This window comes from Osmerus mordax, chromosome 7 (genome assembly GCF_038355195.1).
Source record: "Osmerus mordax isolate fOsmMor3 chromosome 7, fOsmMor3.pri, whole genome shotgun sequence".
NCBI lineage: Eukaryota > Metazoa > Chordata > Actinopteri > Osmeriformes > Osmeridae > Osmerus > Osmerus mordax.
The window spans coordinates 8,237,045-8,252,649 of record NC_090056.1 but is presented as its reverse complement, the minus strand read 5'-3'; the positions used below and the strand labels follow the sequence as shown (position 1 = coordinate 8,252,649).

General features: G+C 41.7%; 1 protein-coding gene across 1 annotated transcript in view; it reads right to left on the bottom strand.

Annotated features, from left to right (window-relative positions):
- Positions 1-718: 718 nt before the first annotated feature.
- The window catches only part of LOC136945876 (teashirt homolog 2), a 31,797-nt gene continuing 16,910 nt past the window's right edge, over positions 719-15,605 (bottom strand). Inside the window, exon 2 of the mRNA XM_067239972.1 lies at positions 719-4,430. Within this exon, the coding sequence (XP_067096073.1) occupies positions 1,390-4,430 (3,041 nt within the window). The 3' untranslated portion in view covers positions 719-1,389. The remainder of the gene's footprint in view (positions 4,431-15,605) is intronic.

Genomic DNA, 15,605 nt, shown 5'->3' with positions numbered 1-15,605 from the left:
TGTGATTGCCTGCTCATTTCCAACAATAGGGGGCAAGTTGGTGTCACAGTATTCAAATCACCATGGTGCCCATGTGCTTTTCCCCATTTACCGTCAAATGTCAGTTGCCTGTTATAAAACATGGATTTGATGGGTTCTGTTAATTGAGGCCTTGATTGCTCAAAAAATATCAATTGCATAAAAATGTATGAATTTAGGGGGCAATTATTATTTTTTGTATCTTTGAAACAATAGAGATCAAGCAATATATCTAATTGTTATAATACCACAGTGAGGCAGTATTCATAGAAGCACAATTAAAGAAAGCAGGATACATATTTGGAAGTGAAAATGTTGGTGCTTTCGTATTAAAATCTAGAATCCCCATTCTTCATCAAAGAATTATTGTGGGTGAACACGTTGTGTAAAGGTGACAGATTTGAGAATCACACTTTCACAAAAGCGCAGTGTTTGTACAGTTAAGATAATAAACTGTGTTATATATGATAAATGGGTCTATGTATGGACAGCACATTTCAGTTTAGATCCATGTTACAAAGGTGTAGTAGTCCTGTGTGACACCCAATAGTGCCCCCAAATCACAGGGATGTCCTGTTTACAAGCTGGAGGACCAGGGTCCCACATCTGTTTATAAACAGTATCCATATTCTGGAGACATAAGGGAAATCATGCCAAACGTATTAAGAACAAAGGCTGGTAGCAAATGTTAACTCTTTATTTGAATTGGTAGAAAAAGGTGCAGGTATAATTTGTCTCACTGTTATCTTTTAAGCATGAAACACTTATTTTGTTTTCCCTAAAATATATTTACAGGTGAGACATACTTGTTTCCAAATGGTCTAAATTTGTTGAGTCATGTACAGAATCTGAGTCTAAACATGTGATTAAACATTTATTAAAGTGCCTTTCTGTTCTATCATTGCAACACAAAACATTTTTACATAGCAATACACTGTACAGTTTGATAAATGTGTTAATGTGTGTCCAGCTACCTTTTTTTCACAGCTGCAAATGTATGTACTGTAGGTGTCTTACTGAAGTTGTAAATTACAATTAATCCATTACTTGTCTTTGAAATACAATTGAAACTCGACATATCATACAAATAAATAGTAGTCATAGCCATAGCTATTGCATGCAAACATCAGCAATTATGTTTCAAGCAGTAATACATTTAATTACTGGTGATGCATTTGAGTAGGGTGCAAAGGTCATCATTTAGTGTATCTTAAAACTTAGGGTTTAGTCCAACCAGTGTTTTGTTTTCAATGAAATGTTTTCAGTGTCTGTATGAACACTACACAACCTTACTAAAAAAACAAAATGAAATATCTGACCCGTGTTTTAAAATAAAAAGAACAACAAATTATTAGGAAAAATGTATGATGTTTACTCTTTGTCCATTTCCACATATTGTGAGTGGTTCTCAGGTGACTTGCTGTGAGTTTTACTTAAGTGTAGTTTGACTGCATGGTTACTGGCAAATGTCCTACAACATAGCTTACATTTGAACTTGGAGTCAATGTCCTCCTCAGTGACAAGTGGCTCTGTGGCCCTGACACTCAGAGCCTTTGACAGTTCTGGCTCTTCTATCTTGGTCTGACGGTCTATAGGAAGTTTGCACATGTCTTTGATTTGGAACCCTAAGTGGGATTCCAGGTGGGCAATAAATGCAGGCGGTGTCCTAAACTGGGAGGCACAGTCATTGCAGTAGAACACTGGATGGCCAGTGTCCATATTCTTCAGGAATTTGGTTCCCCCTGTTTTCCTTAGTTGGTATTTCACATTTGCCAACCAATGGCTTATGGTGGTCATGGAAAGTCCAGTGAATTTAGAGATGTGCATGCGTTCCTGAGGGCCAAGGTCTGAGAGTAGATATTTGCCCTCAGAAGTCATAAAGAGGCTGGAGGCAAACTGGGCCTGCAAAATGAGGAGGTGACGGGGGTTCCAGTTGGATTGTCTCCCCTTGCGCTTGTGAACAGAGTACACCTCCGCTGACACGTCCTCAAAGCGCCTGACGTCTGATTCCAGTTTCATGGAGGGTATTCTTGATGGCATTGAGGGTTTTGGTGTTGTGGCTTTGGGAAGAACTTTGACCATGTCAGCAATGTCAGAGAGAGCATATTTTTGTGGGATTGGGGTGGTTGGTTGAAGGATAGAGGGACTTGGTTTGTTGTGTTTAGATTTAGTCAAATCTATTGGCTGGTCATCGCTGGCAAAAAGGAAGGCATTGTTGGCCCTGTTTCTGATAGGGCTGCCAAGCATTAATGCTGGTTTCTCAATGCTCCTGTTGAGTTCAGAGAATATAGACTGGGTGCGAGCTGCTAACTTGTTATCTGATCTTGAATTGGTGGGCTTATTTGCTTTACCCAAGTGATTGTTAAGAACTGACTGCAGAGCACTTAGAGGGTTTATGCCAAGTATTTCAGGAGTGTCATTGAGAACCTCTGAAGTAGAGCTGCGTCCATTGCTGGCAGGAGGGCTTGGTGTCTTGCTTCTGTCTGAGAAGTCTGGGCTCAACTTTCCTTTGATCTCATCACTCCCTTCATTCACACCGTCTGCCTCAAGCTTTGAAGAGGAAGAGGAATCATCCTGACAATCGCTGTCATCATTCTCCAACAGATCAAACTTAATATTCTGACTTTCTTTACCATCACTAATGCCAACCTTTTCTTTTTTGATGTCCGCATTTTGATGCTGTCCCTGAGGAGTCTCAACTGCTGAAGCACTTTGATACAACTTCCCTTTCGGGGCAATCTGCCTCAGCTTGGGGTTCAGGGTCTGTTTTAGCTGAATAGGGGGAGACACTGAAATGGGAGTGTTCTTCATGATCCCAGAGAGTTGGTAGGCAGCGTGGATACTGGGGTAGGCACTCCAGCTTGGTGTCCCTGTTTGGGCCTTGTTGATTGCAGATGCCACTGTGTTGGCTAAAGACTTGAGTATGTCCCCTCCTCCACCTGAACCCTGCTCAAGATCCTCCTCTCGGAGGTAGGGATATTTAAAGTCTCCGTTGCCTTCTTTTTGATCTTCATTCGTTATCTTTTCTACTTTAATGTCTGTTTCTTCCATTTTGTCTGATGTGCCTTCCTCTTGTCTATTTTTATCGCTATTCCCAGAGGAGTTGTTTTTTGGGGACACTTTATCACCTCCTGGCTCATTAGGAGTAGGCTCAGCTAAAACTTGCATCTTCTCTATAGCTAAAGGATCAAGAGCTAACTGTTTCCCCTTCTTAGATGCTGAATTCGTAACTTTGATGAAATGTCCAGTCACCATCATGTGAGTTGTGAGCTGTTGAAGGGTGTCATGTGAACTTCCACATTCCATGCATTTTAAAATTTGCGACTTGCATGTCTCAAACTGCCAAGTGTAGCTAGCCCCGTTCTGATAACCATAGCGGTTATTGTTTGCATTCGAAATGGCTGCGGCCCTTTGTGCCTCGCTGTAACCAGCGATGCCTGTGGTGGAATCAGGAGAGCAAGGCCTAGTGACTTCATAGGCCCGTTTCTTTGATGGTGGTAATAATTTGGGTGTGATGACTGGTATAGGCTCTTTCAAAGGCACTTTTTGGTAATGTTTAGTTTTGATCATGTGTACACTCAAGTCCTGAAGTGAGTCGAAAGAATGGCCACAAAACATGCACTTAAGAACTTTCTGTGCATCCTCTTTCCCTTCCATGTCTTGCAAATTCCGCTTTCTTGACTTGGAGGAGGAGGCAGAGGAATTACTTTGTTTGCCGTGGTTGTTGTCCTGATAATGTCCACTCTTGTTCATGTGTACTGTGAGCTCCACCAGAGTATCGTAGGCGGCACTGCAGTCCTTACAGCGGAATCGGCTTGCTCCTGTGAACACTGTCCCACAGGTTTTGCTGCTTTGCCTGTAGAGATGGACAGAGCTGAAGAGGTTGGGTTTGGACATAGGCTTCGGGGAGAGGGTTTGCTGAAGGGTTTTTGATAGTGCATCCTGATGCCAGTCAAATTCATTCTTGGTGCTTCCATTGGTGCTGTCACAGTTGGCTTTACTGGGGCTTTTACCATATTTCAAGTTCATTCCAATCCCTGTCCAATAGGAATCAGAAAGAAAGTTTGCATAGGCAGCCCTCATTTTCTCCAGGCTGCTGTTCATCTCATTTTTTTGTTTAGAGCTACTGCTCTCTTCATCTTTCTGACTTTCGTGTGGTGAGGTGTTCTTGAAGTCTGAGAGTCTATCGCTGGTGTCACTAAGGCGTGACTCCACCTCAACCTCTTGATTGGAAAGGACACTAATGGGGGAGTTCTGGTAGCTGTAGCTGTTAGCGCTTTTGTTGTCTACGTCTTTGTCCTCTGAGGTCTTGGGACTCGTCTTTTCTGAACACTCGTCTTCAGTTTGAGTGTCATTCTCCGCTTCCTCATCTCCAGGGGACTCCCGAAGGTTAATGTCATCAGGCTCGTATACTATAAGAGCGGGAGAGACAGAGAAAACATATTTTAGTGACATTAAGGTTATATTTCTTAACATTTGGGCTGTTCACCTAAAATTGCACCTTCAGATAATGGCGGATGTGATGCTTTTAAGCAAGGGGTTTATTTGGTATTTCACAACAATTATTTGGGAGGTTATCTTGACTCTTCTCTACATCCATTTATGTGGAAAACCTTGGTATCAACAAATGTACAATATAGTTGTACCCTACATTCTAAAACATTGATGGCTTTCATATAGAGTGGATCAACAGCAGGCCTGTGCTCCTGCTAACAAACTACTGGTGGTCAAACAGCTCCCTGTGATTCATGACAGGCCATCGACTTATAGTGCTGTGTCAAAGGTTTGCCTGTCTGGCGCTGAGATGTTTACAACAATCGTTGGCCAGTGAGTGACAAAAGGCAATTGATTTCTCCTGGGATTTGCTAAGTGTTATTGCAAATGACCTATTCCAGAGCGATTATCAGCGTCTCTGAACTGTAATGAAAATGTAAGCATTCTCTTTAGATCAAATCTGGCCTTGCTTAAACTCACAGCATTCTGGTGCAGCACATTATTGATGTTATTTTCATATTTTTGTATCAGATTGGAGCTGAATTGTATTTGCACAGCATATTTCAAGTTAGCTACATTGTGTTAAATTTTGCCTCTAGGGGTGCCAATGAGCCAGAAATCTCCAAAGCAGCATTACATTGAAGACTCAAAAATGTCAATAGACTTTAGTAATGAATATATTATTATGCCTTAGTAGTGTCTATGTTGGTAAATATACTTGCTCGTAATACTGTAATATATCTAGTAATCAAATGTTTCGAGAAATTACTGGAATTCTGTCACATCAGCATATTACCCTTGACAATCTCATAAACAGCAATCATGCTTTTCATTATTCACCTGTTCTAACTCTCAGTACGTAGGGCACACATGTTACTGGTCAATTAACTGATAATTAAACAACAGTATTTATAATTGCATGTTTACCATCATCCAATTGATAGTAATTATGACTCAGAAGTCTACAATAATTTAATGAGGGCAACACTTACTAATGACTATATTAATCAAATTATTCTATTAATAATTCGATTATTATTCTACTATCTATTGATTCTCTATAAAATCCCTTAACATTAAAATATTGCAACTGCCGTGATAACCCTCTGAAGACATTCTGGAGTATAAAGGTTTGATATTGGCTCTTTCACAGTGTTTGATATATTTTCCTACTCAAATTCATTTCGTAAAATGTGCATTTTGGAAAGAGTTATGGAAGATGTGCTTTCGGTTAAATATGAATAGGACATAACAGCCTTGTCCAGGCACTTATACATGTCATGTGGTTAATATTCTGCTTTTGAGTTGGGGCACTCGTTGAGGGAGTAGACTGAATGAGAGCACTCAAGAGTTCTACACAGGGCGGGCCCATAGAAGGTCCTTCTCCTTCACATTCTGAAAATACGACTTTTTTTTATCAATATTTCACAAGTGCCTCAGGAGCAACCCTGGAGGTGAACTGCTTGCCAGCTAATGGATAGAGATGGAGATGTGCTCTGGCCTTTCAAAGCAAACATGGAGAATGGGACCCAATGAACAAGGGGCCTTACACACACACCACAAATTCCCTATTGTATGTGCTTTGACGTTGATCTACTGTACCAGAATAATATTTTGCTTGGCCAATCCAGATTGGCAAAGGCCTCAGAAACACCTTTAAATACTAGGGCAAAAAGGTGTGAAGAGTACAAAAGAATGGTTTATTTATAGTTATAAAACATTGGATAGTATCTGATATAAAAATTAGTGCACCCTTGGTTTTGGCAAGCTTAATCTTCCTCTTTTGACACACTTGACATACAGTATGCTAATAACTGCTAGTTTTGGAATATTTGAAATGAGGAACCAGTGACCAATTGAAATGTGTGTTTAGTCCAACAAAAGTTTGAAAAAAGGTGATTTGTATGTTTTTTTCCACATCAGTCTATTTCAAGCTGAAACAGAATTGAAGAGCAGTATTTCCTGCTGTTCAGGCCCTTAGATCAGATGCCCTGAGTTATAGACATCCAGAGGCGCCAATTAACCTTCTGGCAGGGATCACTCCTAGATACCCACATGTCTGGTTCCTCTTCTCAGACCATTTGTAACTGCAGTTTTCCAGCATTTGCTCTATGCCAAGCAGCATGACTCTTGAATACAAGATCAAATGCAAGGGCACGGCAGCTTGTGATCAAAGTTTAGGGACCATCTAGATTACATTGGGATACAGTGAGGATTTGTAGAACACAATGGCAAATCATCATGGGAATGACAAGCACCAGTAAATATTGTACACGAAAACAGCAAGTGTGACATTATCACAATAAACTGTATATGACAATATAAATACTTTTTTCTGTTTTCTGTTTTTCATTTAGACATGCCTTACCATCAAACTTCCAAGTTCAAGTCCAGTAAAGGAAATGTTGAGTCTAACTCGGCTTACAATACAAGAGGCTGGCATGCCAGGCCTGAGATTTAGCATGTCATAAACCCCTGTAAAGCCTCCAATCTGTGTCACTGCAAATTTATATCTTCAGACAGGGATATGCAAAGGTCAAAAAACCTAGGGTGTCCATCATAAATCAACCACTTGAAGTGTTTATAACATTAATCCGTTAGAACAGACTTCTGGCATAACAAGGCCTGGGTTTCCAGGCGCAGCAGTCTATTTCTGAGCCAAGTCATTTTTCCTCTTAGATTGAGAACTGCACAAACTCAATGGGAGATCTTTGTAGGAATCCCTTTTAAACATGCATAGCTTTTATCTAACCACCAACTCGATACAGTATGTGGTATATATCATGCATAGCCTAATCATTTAGAAAAGTGTATAATAATTACTTCAACAATTTGTTTTCAAAGATGGAACGATTGTAACAATTCATGTGTCCCATAACAGCATTCCAATTCCAATGTTAGATTGTTAGTGTAAAGTTTTTGAATCGTCAGAACAACATCAACATTTATACCATGGAAGGTCAACATTTCCCTCATTAATCTGACAAGCTAAAGTGAGGAGCCTGAGGGCTTTAGCTAATGGACAGCTGCAATACCCAGGGCAGGCCTTTGTGAGTATCCACGGTAACACTATCTTCAGAGAAGATTGGGTAATTCATAGGTGCCAGTGACAGGTCTGCATGTCTGTGCCACTTTCCCCACTGCTCTCTGGTTGTCTCAAGCTACAGTTTTTGCAGCTCGCAAATCAATATCTCTTTTTACTTCTCATTGATTGCCTAGCGGTGGGACCGACCTAAGCAGGACTGTTATGACATTTCTAGATTTCCCCCTGTCCTTGGAACAATCAATTACACGCACATGGCAATCAAAACCTCTTTGCAAAATGAACCTGCTCCATGACATTTTCATCTCCCGGATTTATGCCACACTAAGAAAAGAAAAAAAAGAAAAAAAAGGCAAAGGGAAACAGGCTTGCTGCATCCCATATAAGCGTTCCGCACACACGTTAACAAAGCAGGTCAGACAAATCCATCCAGCCTGTCTCATTTACCGCCAACCTTTACAACATGCATGGTAGCCAGTTGTTTCATTTGTTCAGTCAACGATGGAAGAAACATACACTACAATCCTATAGCTGAGTGGTACTAAAACGGTTAATATGTCAATGGCACTTTCTATATTCCATGAAAGAAAGGTTCTAAAAGTTTAGATGATGGTTAGTCATAATTATGAGTAAGCTATTGGTTTTTTTTTGTCCAAAGACATCTTCAAATGGGGTTTAATATTTGACAGTGATATCTACTGAAGTCAGGTGTGTGCCGTTTATCAAGATCAATCTGACGCACAGACAGACATCCAGAAGATACTAGGCTGATATTGCTTTAGTTAATTCTTAACTGGATCACATGAGGAATTGTAAGGCAGCAGTGGAGCGCCCCAGGCCATCTGTAAGCTCTGTAAACACTTCTTTCTTCATTGTTCCTTGTCAGGTTCACAGACTAATTCTCCCCAAGTCAAGGACAACGTCTTCAGAATGAAGTAATACCGCCTCTGTGTCTCTAATAAACTATTTGTGGAGGTAGACCTCCACAGTTGAGAAGAAAGCCTTTTTGACCATTGCCTATCTGTGTGACTATCTCTTAGTCTGAAAGAGAATCACATTCAAATCCGGTTATTCCTCTTCTTTTTTTTTACAGTTTAGTTCAGGTGAATCAAACCACAAATCTATATCAGTATGGTTGTATTAAACACTTTCCTGCTGTCGGTACATGCAGCTTTATGATTTAAATGCTGTAAAAGAGAGGGAAACGGCATCTACTTTTTCACCGAGTGGTTTTGTTAAGATCTCTCTGTGGGTTCCACTGTGAAACCATGCGACAGAAAGATTAGATTTAATTTTTTTATGCATGAAAGGGATGTTACTTACAGCACATTACTTACTTCACTAAACACAGGCTATTCATGCAGATAAATGCCTTGCTTCATACACCCGAATAATAAATATTTTATAATCAAATATAATCAAATAGGACCTTACATCTCAAAGTAGACATGGACAATGTGAGGACAGAATGTGAATACTGCAAAAAGCAGGGAATGCTCAGATGGACTCAGCGATAGATTAATATGATAGCATCACAAATATGACACCATGTTCAACCATCTGGCTGTTCATTTGGGCAAAAATGATCACAATAATTATGGCAATTAATCAAAAGTGTTTTTCACAACCAACATTCTGTTAATGATGGTAAAACACAGAAAAACTTGAGAAAACGTAATCGAAAATCTTATAACGAGCCTGTAAGCATGTTTATTCCGAAGAATGGGGGATGATTCTTTCATGTCGGAAGACAAACGTAGGGATTACTAAGTCTGCCCGTGTATTCCTTCGATTCTAATCATAATTCTCACTCCGTCACATCAAGCTGGGCTGCCTAGCTCCAGGAGTTCCTTCTCTCCATGATGTCACTGAGCGATGCTGCTCTTTTTGATGCCTGCTCGAAGCTTCTGCTCCGAGACGCATCACTCGGCCCGCTGCCTAATTGGAAGTGAGCGGCGGGAGAGCATTGCAATCTGCACTCCAGCACCCAAGTCATCACTTTGAGCGTGCCACCGACGCCGCCTCACATGCCGTGGCTTGGCGTTGCATCCCACCAGAGGGTCGCCCTATCAGCGCCGGCAGATACATTTTCATCCAAAAAAGCTCACCAAATCTTTCCTTCTGCCAGATACCCGTTTGCATGAAACCACATGAATGTTGTTTCTGCATATTACAGCATTGTTGCAGTGTAGTTTCCTTTTTAAAACATAGTTATAACAGTGAGTGAATGTAAGATTGCTATAATGAATCATTTGCTTATTAAAAATGCATTAGTAATATATTGTCGACATGAATACGGCTAACCTTTATTCTGTCCCACAGCAACAGAAACAAGCGCAGTCTGAGCTCACAAACTACCTGCATACTGTCTTGTCAGAAGAACAATATTCTTCCAAAGGGATAGCAAGAACACATTTTTCATTTGCATCGTCTTTTCTAAATTGCAAAATATAAAAGGATGAAATAAAAGAAAATGTCATGACTGATAAAGAGTCACAAACGGAGGGCCAGGAGCCATCCTCGCAGAGCTCATTTGAAATGGCCACAGTGTATTTTCCACGAGCTGCTCTGTCACTTGGTTTCTGAAGGGCCCGTGACATGGCTCTCCAGGAGCGACATGATGAGGTCTGATGGTTCCTTTCTGCAGAATAGCAGTTTACCCCTCATTCACCCTTATCAGAGAGAGAACCCATCATCTTACTGTATGCCACTCATGCCGCCTCGCATATTGGAGCTGACCAGTCAAGCAAACAGGACGGTACTAATAAAAGACCATCTTGCTTCGGTTCAAATTTCCCTGATTGAATGTCAGTCAGGAATGTTTGCGTGGCAGCCCAGGAGAAAGTGGGCCATCGTTTAAAGGACCACTGCCTTGCACACATTAGGCCTTTGTTCAAGCTTTTATGAGGCACTGGGAGGAGGGTATGACAACCTACACTTGTCTAACTTGCTTTGCATTTATGATGGCAGCTATCCCTATCCAGAAAAGTATTCCATAATTCAAAACATTTTAGCCATATTGTGTATTTGCTTTTTTTTTTTTTTCACAGTGCATTTTGTATTTACTTGAAAATAGAATTACTGATTAATGTTCATTCATACACTGTTTATGCATACTAAACAAACAGTAACCTCAACCCATTTAAGCTGTTGCATGTTGTGGCATGCAATACAATAGTTTATGAGGTGTAATAAAAAGGTAAGAGTGTTAAAATGGACTGCTAGTGGTCCGTAACACTCTCTCCTCTCTATATGGCCCGCTGCTCCCATTAGTTGGGCTCCCCTGAGATTAGTGGATGTACACAGTTACTGCATCATGAACTTTGCATGAGCCCTAAACGCTGGCCATCATCAACAACAACAGACCTCTTTCAAGGTCAGGCCTTGAGGAATCAGATAGTGCAGCTGGAAGAGTGTGTTTTCTATTCAAAACAATCTGCATTTCACCAACTCTCCCTTCTCCCCAGCATGTCTCTCTATGGATCTTTCATTAGAATCTGGACTGGATCCAACCAAGGCTTTCCTTGTACAAGCAGTTTTGTGCCGTTTTCAGCAAAGGAGGCATTTTTATATATTCCAAGTTCATTAATAGTAGATTGCCACTATTTTCCCTTCATTAAATACAATGAGGCTTCACAGAAAATTTCCAGAAGGAGCGTGGTACTGTCAGGTTCTAGAGGGACCGAAAGGCTGCTTAGTGGCATGCGTAAAGGGGAAGAAAGGAGACGCCAAACCTGCTGCTCAGAGGATGAGACGAGCAAAAGTGAGAAAGGCAGAGATGCTTCAAAACACCAGGCCTCCTCCTATTCAGAATCATTTTAATGGCAAATTTGTTGTCAAACGTCCTCTGCGAAATGATTAGGGCCTGCTGTTTTCTGAAAAGCGCTAACTTTTGGATTTGCCTGGTGCACAGTGTCACTTTGACAGGCGTTCTAGAACAATGGCTGCCCAAATAGTGAAATGTGTTGGCACCCGATCGCTGAAAGTTTCCTCTCAAAACAGGCTTTCTGCTGTTTGTGGATATTCTACAGTGTTGATATCTAGATGTTGATTAGAATGAAAAAAGAACTTAGTCAATTGAGGACCCAAACAACTCCCCAGAGGAGGCACATCCACTATTGTGAGAGACTTGACAGTCACTCTATTGAGTCAGTGTTGCTGTTCATGAAACCTATTTCTATAAAAGCTGGTTAAATAGTACCATCATTGTTAACATCCATGCCTCAGTTTGCTGAGCAGGAAAATATCCAACAATCCAGTAGATATTTTTTTTATGCACACATTTCAATGTATTCTTTTTAGTTCAATTTTAGTTGAGCTAGCAAAACAAAAGAGCAGTATGAAAGAAAAAGAAAAAGAAAGAAAATAAAAAAACATGCCTACACATACAAGGAACAGTTAAGATATTTCCATTGTAGAGTCAGAGCTACACAAACCTTTTTTTTCTGTCCTATGGCCTTATTTAGCACGAGAGTCAGTGGCGTGACATTTCTCTGGTGTTTAACTGTAATGGAGGAGGAGTAGCAGCTTGGTGCAACACTAGAGCAAGGCCCTTTTATTCATTGCATGGGAGAAAGTGGTTAATTTATTGAAAAGAAGGTAGGCGGACGAGGCAGTGGAATGGAACTGATACCCCGCGTGGCTGTAGGTTGTGCTCTGAGGGGGAGGGAGGGAGGAGAGAGGGGTAAAAAAAAAGAGGTTGAGGGAGGCGGAGACCAGAGCGACAGAGGAACGGTTAATGGAAATGAGTGACAGGCTTTCAGAATGATTTACAACGGGTGGCGCTGCGGCAGAGCCGGCACTTGATGGATGATCCTGAAAGACGGAGACGAACCATAAATCATGTCTTTGAATCATTGACAGAGATAAAGGAGGAGGAGAAAAAGCAATGGCATTGACGTTCATTCTTCCAATAATGTACATTGACGAGTTACACTACGGAGCCTTAATTAAAAAGTGAACACGGGTCCTCTCCTGCTCTGCCCCCCCAGCCGCACCCCCAGCCCCCCCCCCCCCACCCACCCCCCTGGCTATGCTCCTCCATCCCTCTCCTCTCTATGGCGATATCAATGGTAATTAAAGATGCAGCATCCCTGCCCAGCCCCTGTCCCGCAGCCTCGTCCTGCTGCTTCCCACGGCAGACAGATTAGATAGGTTCTCTGCTTAGAGATAATGTCACTCCTCAACAATGTCAATGTAGACCCGGGCCATTTGTTTCTACTTTTGCAAACACACACTGAGCAACACATAAACACTTTACTCTGCTCTTCAGTCTAAAGAAGTTATATTCCGTTTAGTTTAAAGCCATGTGGAATTGTACTCTATTTATAAAAAATCGGATTTAATTGTGTTTTTGGTAACCAGCTTATTCCCCCTTCCATGTTTCATACAAGCTGATCGAGTTCAACATTACACTTTAAACCCATGGCCTCCCCTTTTGTTGTACAGATGGCACTTTGCAAGAACAAGAGAAGCCCTGTAGGAGCAGGAAGCCTGAATGAGTGGCATTCCACATCAGCTGAGCTCCCTTAAAGTGCACACAATAGAGCAACGAGGTGAAAGTAATCCTAAACATCTGTCTTATGTGTCCTACACGCACAGGCTGTTTGTTCAAGTTCTAGGAAAGGCATTAGAAAGGAGAGAGAATAGAGACAGGGATATATCAATTCATGCACTACTTCTCCAAGGGGATCCAGCCAGGGCATCTGTTGTGGGTTGCCTCATAGCAAAATGGTGATGACTGCCCTACTAATGTCGTTTTTTCCCCCCGCCTTGATGTACTGAGTAAGGATGTATGGATACTGTCAGATGGGTCAGGATAAAATGAACTGATGCATAGAGTAAATTGCTACTGACTGTTATTCAAACAGTAGACAGTGAAATAGGAATGACATCCAAAACGTAACCACAAAATGAGACATTTTAAAAGGAGAAAACTATGGGAAACTGTACAACTGCAATTGAGTAGAACATAGAGTGTGATGACTTCAAGTAAAGCATTGTGTGTCCGTTGTGTTTGGATGATGAGAGGGACGGCACGTTTGCTTGATGGAAATGCAGCTGGACTTGTGGGCCCTGGTGACCGGTCCTGTCTGGCTTCGCAGGGAGACTGGGGACATACAGTGAGCATATAGGCTTCTGGGTAAGAGGATATTCACAGACAAAGCTGAAAGACAACTCTGTCTATGCCATACACACTCTCGCTCACTCTCTTTGTAGCTGATAAAATACATTTTGGCAGGATAAATTGGGACTGAATTCACAATGGTCATCTAGCCTTGAAAAGCGGTGGCAATCATGATGGTTAAGCAAAAGGCTTGCGGTGCCAGTGTGAATATGGTACAGCAGTTAAGCACAAGCTCCCTCCAGGCCCATTCAGACAAATATGATGGGTTTGGAGGATAGAGATCCTTTTCAGTTTAAGATTTGAAGTTGTGTATCATGTCTGATTGTATACTTGCATCAAACCATAGTTTGATTGACAACCAGAGTAATTACTTGTCACTCACGTCAGTGTGGTCTTGTCTCAGTACTACCGCTTATAATTTTTTTCTTTCTAAAGTCAAAAACCTACAAAAAGAATCATGTTACACAACAAATCAAACAGTATTCTAAATGGTAAATAATACTTATTTTATTCTTCTTTTCATTCTCTAGCCTTTATTCTGTGAAGTCAAAGACAGCTCTAATAACTATGAACTCAATGAATCAAAGAGCTTAATGAACCTCTTTGAGTCTCTCAGAGTGGTCAGTACTGTATCTGATTGTGCGCTGTGTGATCTTAAATGGTCTGAAAAGATGATCCATACTGTAATGAAGCGAGCTCTATGTTGGCCTGGAGCCCAAACTGGAACATAATCAAAGCAAAGTCACAAGGGATATCACCAGGCTGTCGATGGGACTACTAAACAACCCATCGCCATGCATATTACATGTGTCCTAAAGTCCAAAAATGACTGTGAATAACTATATATGCCAAAGAAAATATTTCACCAATACACTGTAGATACAGTACCCTGTCTCCTATTGAAATTCAAAGGGGCCAACGTACCAGACCACCGAGCCAACAGGGTGGCAGCAGCCAACTGAGCCTGTGTACAAGCAGCATGTCCTGTCCAAGGCCCATCCTCTCCCAGCCTGGACCACCCTGCTTGCTGTGTGGCTACACATGACAGGACGATGCTGCTCAGTCCTTGGACCCATCGCATTGTTTTTCTTGGACCATGGTGAAAGCAAATAGCAGCTAAAGGCCCGGGCGCTCGCAGTAAAAACCAAAAACCCGTGCAGTCATTCATCAAAGCCCAGACAACTCGCTACGCCCCGACCCCCCTCGCAAACTACCATCCCCCAAGGCACGGCCATCTCCCCCACTCTGGGTTTTAACTAGGACTCCAAATAATTCCAGAAATGACAAATGATACTTATATCTCTGGCCTGTACCGAATCAATAAGCATGCAGAACAACTATCCATCTTGAGAGGTATCGACAGGCAAGGCTCGACATTGGTGGAGAAGCACTTGGTGGCTTTATTTAAGAGTAGGATAGGGAAGGAGGGAGATAAAACCCCCTGCTTATAAATTAGAAATAGTAGAGCTGAAAACTTGTCTGTATTTTTACAAAAACCTATCATTAAAACCGTAGCGTCCAGTGAGCCCGAAATGTATAAGGCAAGGGAGGACACATCCTCCTACAGAAGAAGGGCAACTATCCATTTGAGGAAATATGCACAACCTCCTGAACCGGGACATGGGTTATTTTGACAGGAGCACCTGCACATGTTTACATGGCAGTTGTGTGCAGGCTATGAGCTGATGGGTGGCGATAGGGCCCTTCTCTGGTCCCCTGGCTGGATCCCAGCAGCTGACAGATAGCACTTCAGACCAGCTTTAGCTGCGGCTCCCCTTGAGGGGCTGTGATTGATGACTCGCACTGCCACCTAGATCCATTTTCTCCTCCAATCTGACTCCTCGCAGGTAGTGGATACTGCTCCACTTCTGTTTTTCATCCTCCCCCTCTTTCAAGAGGGCTTATTTTTGCGAGGTCGTCTAT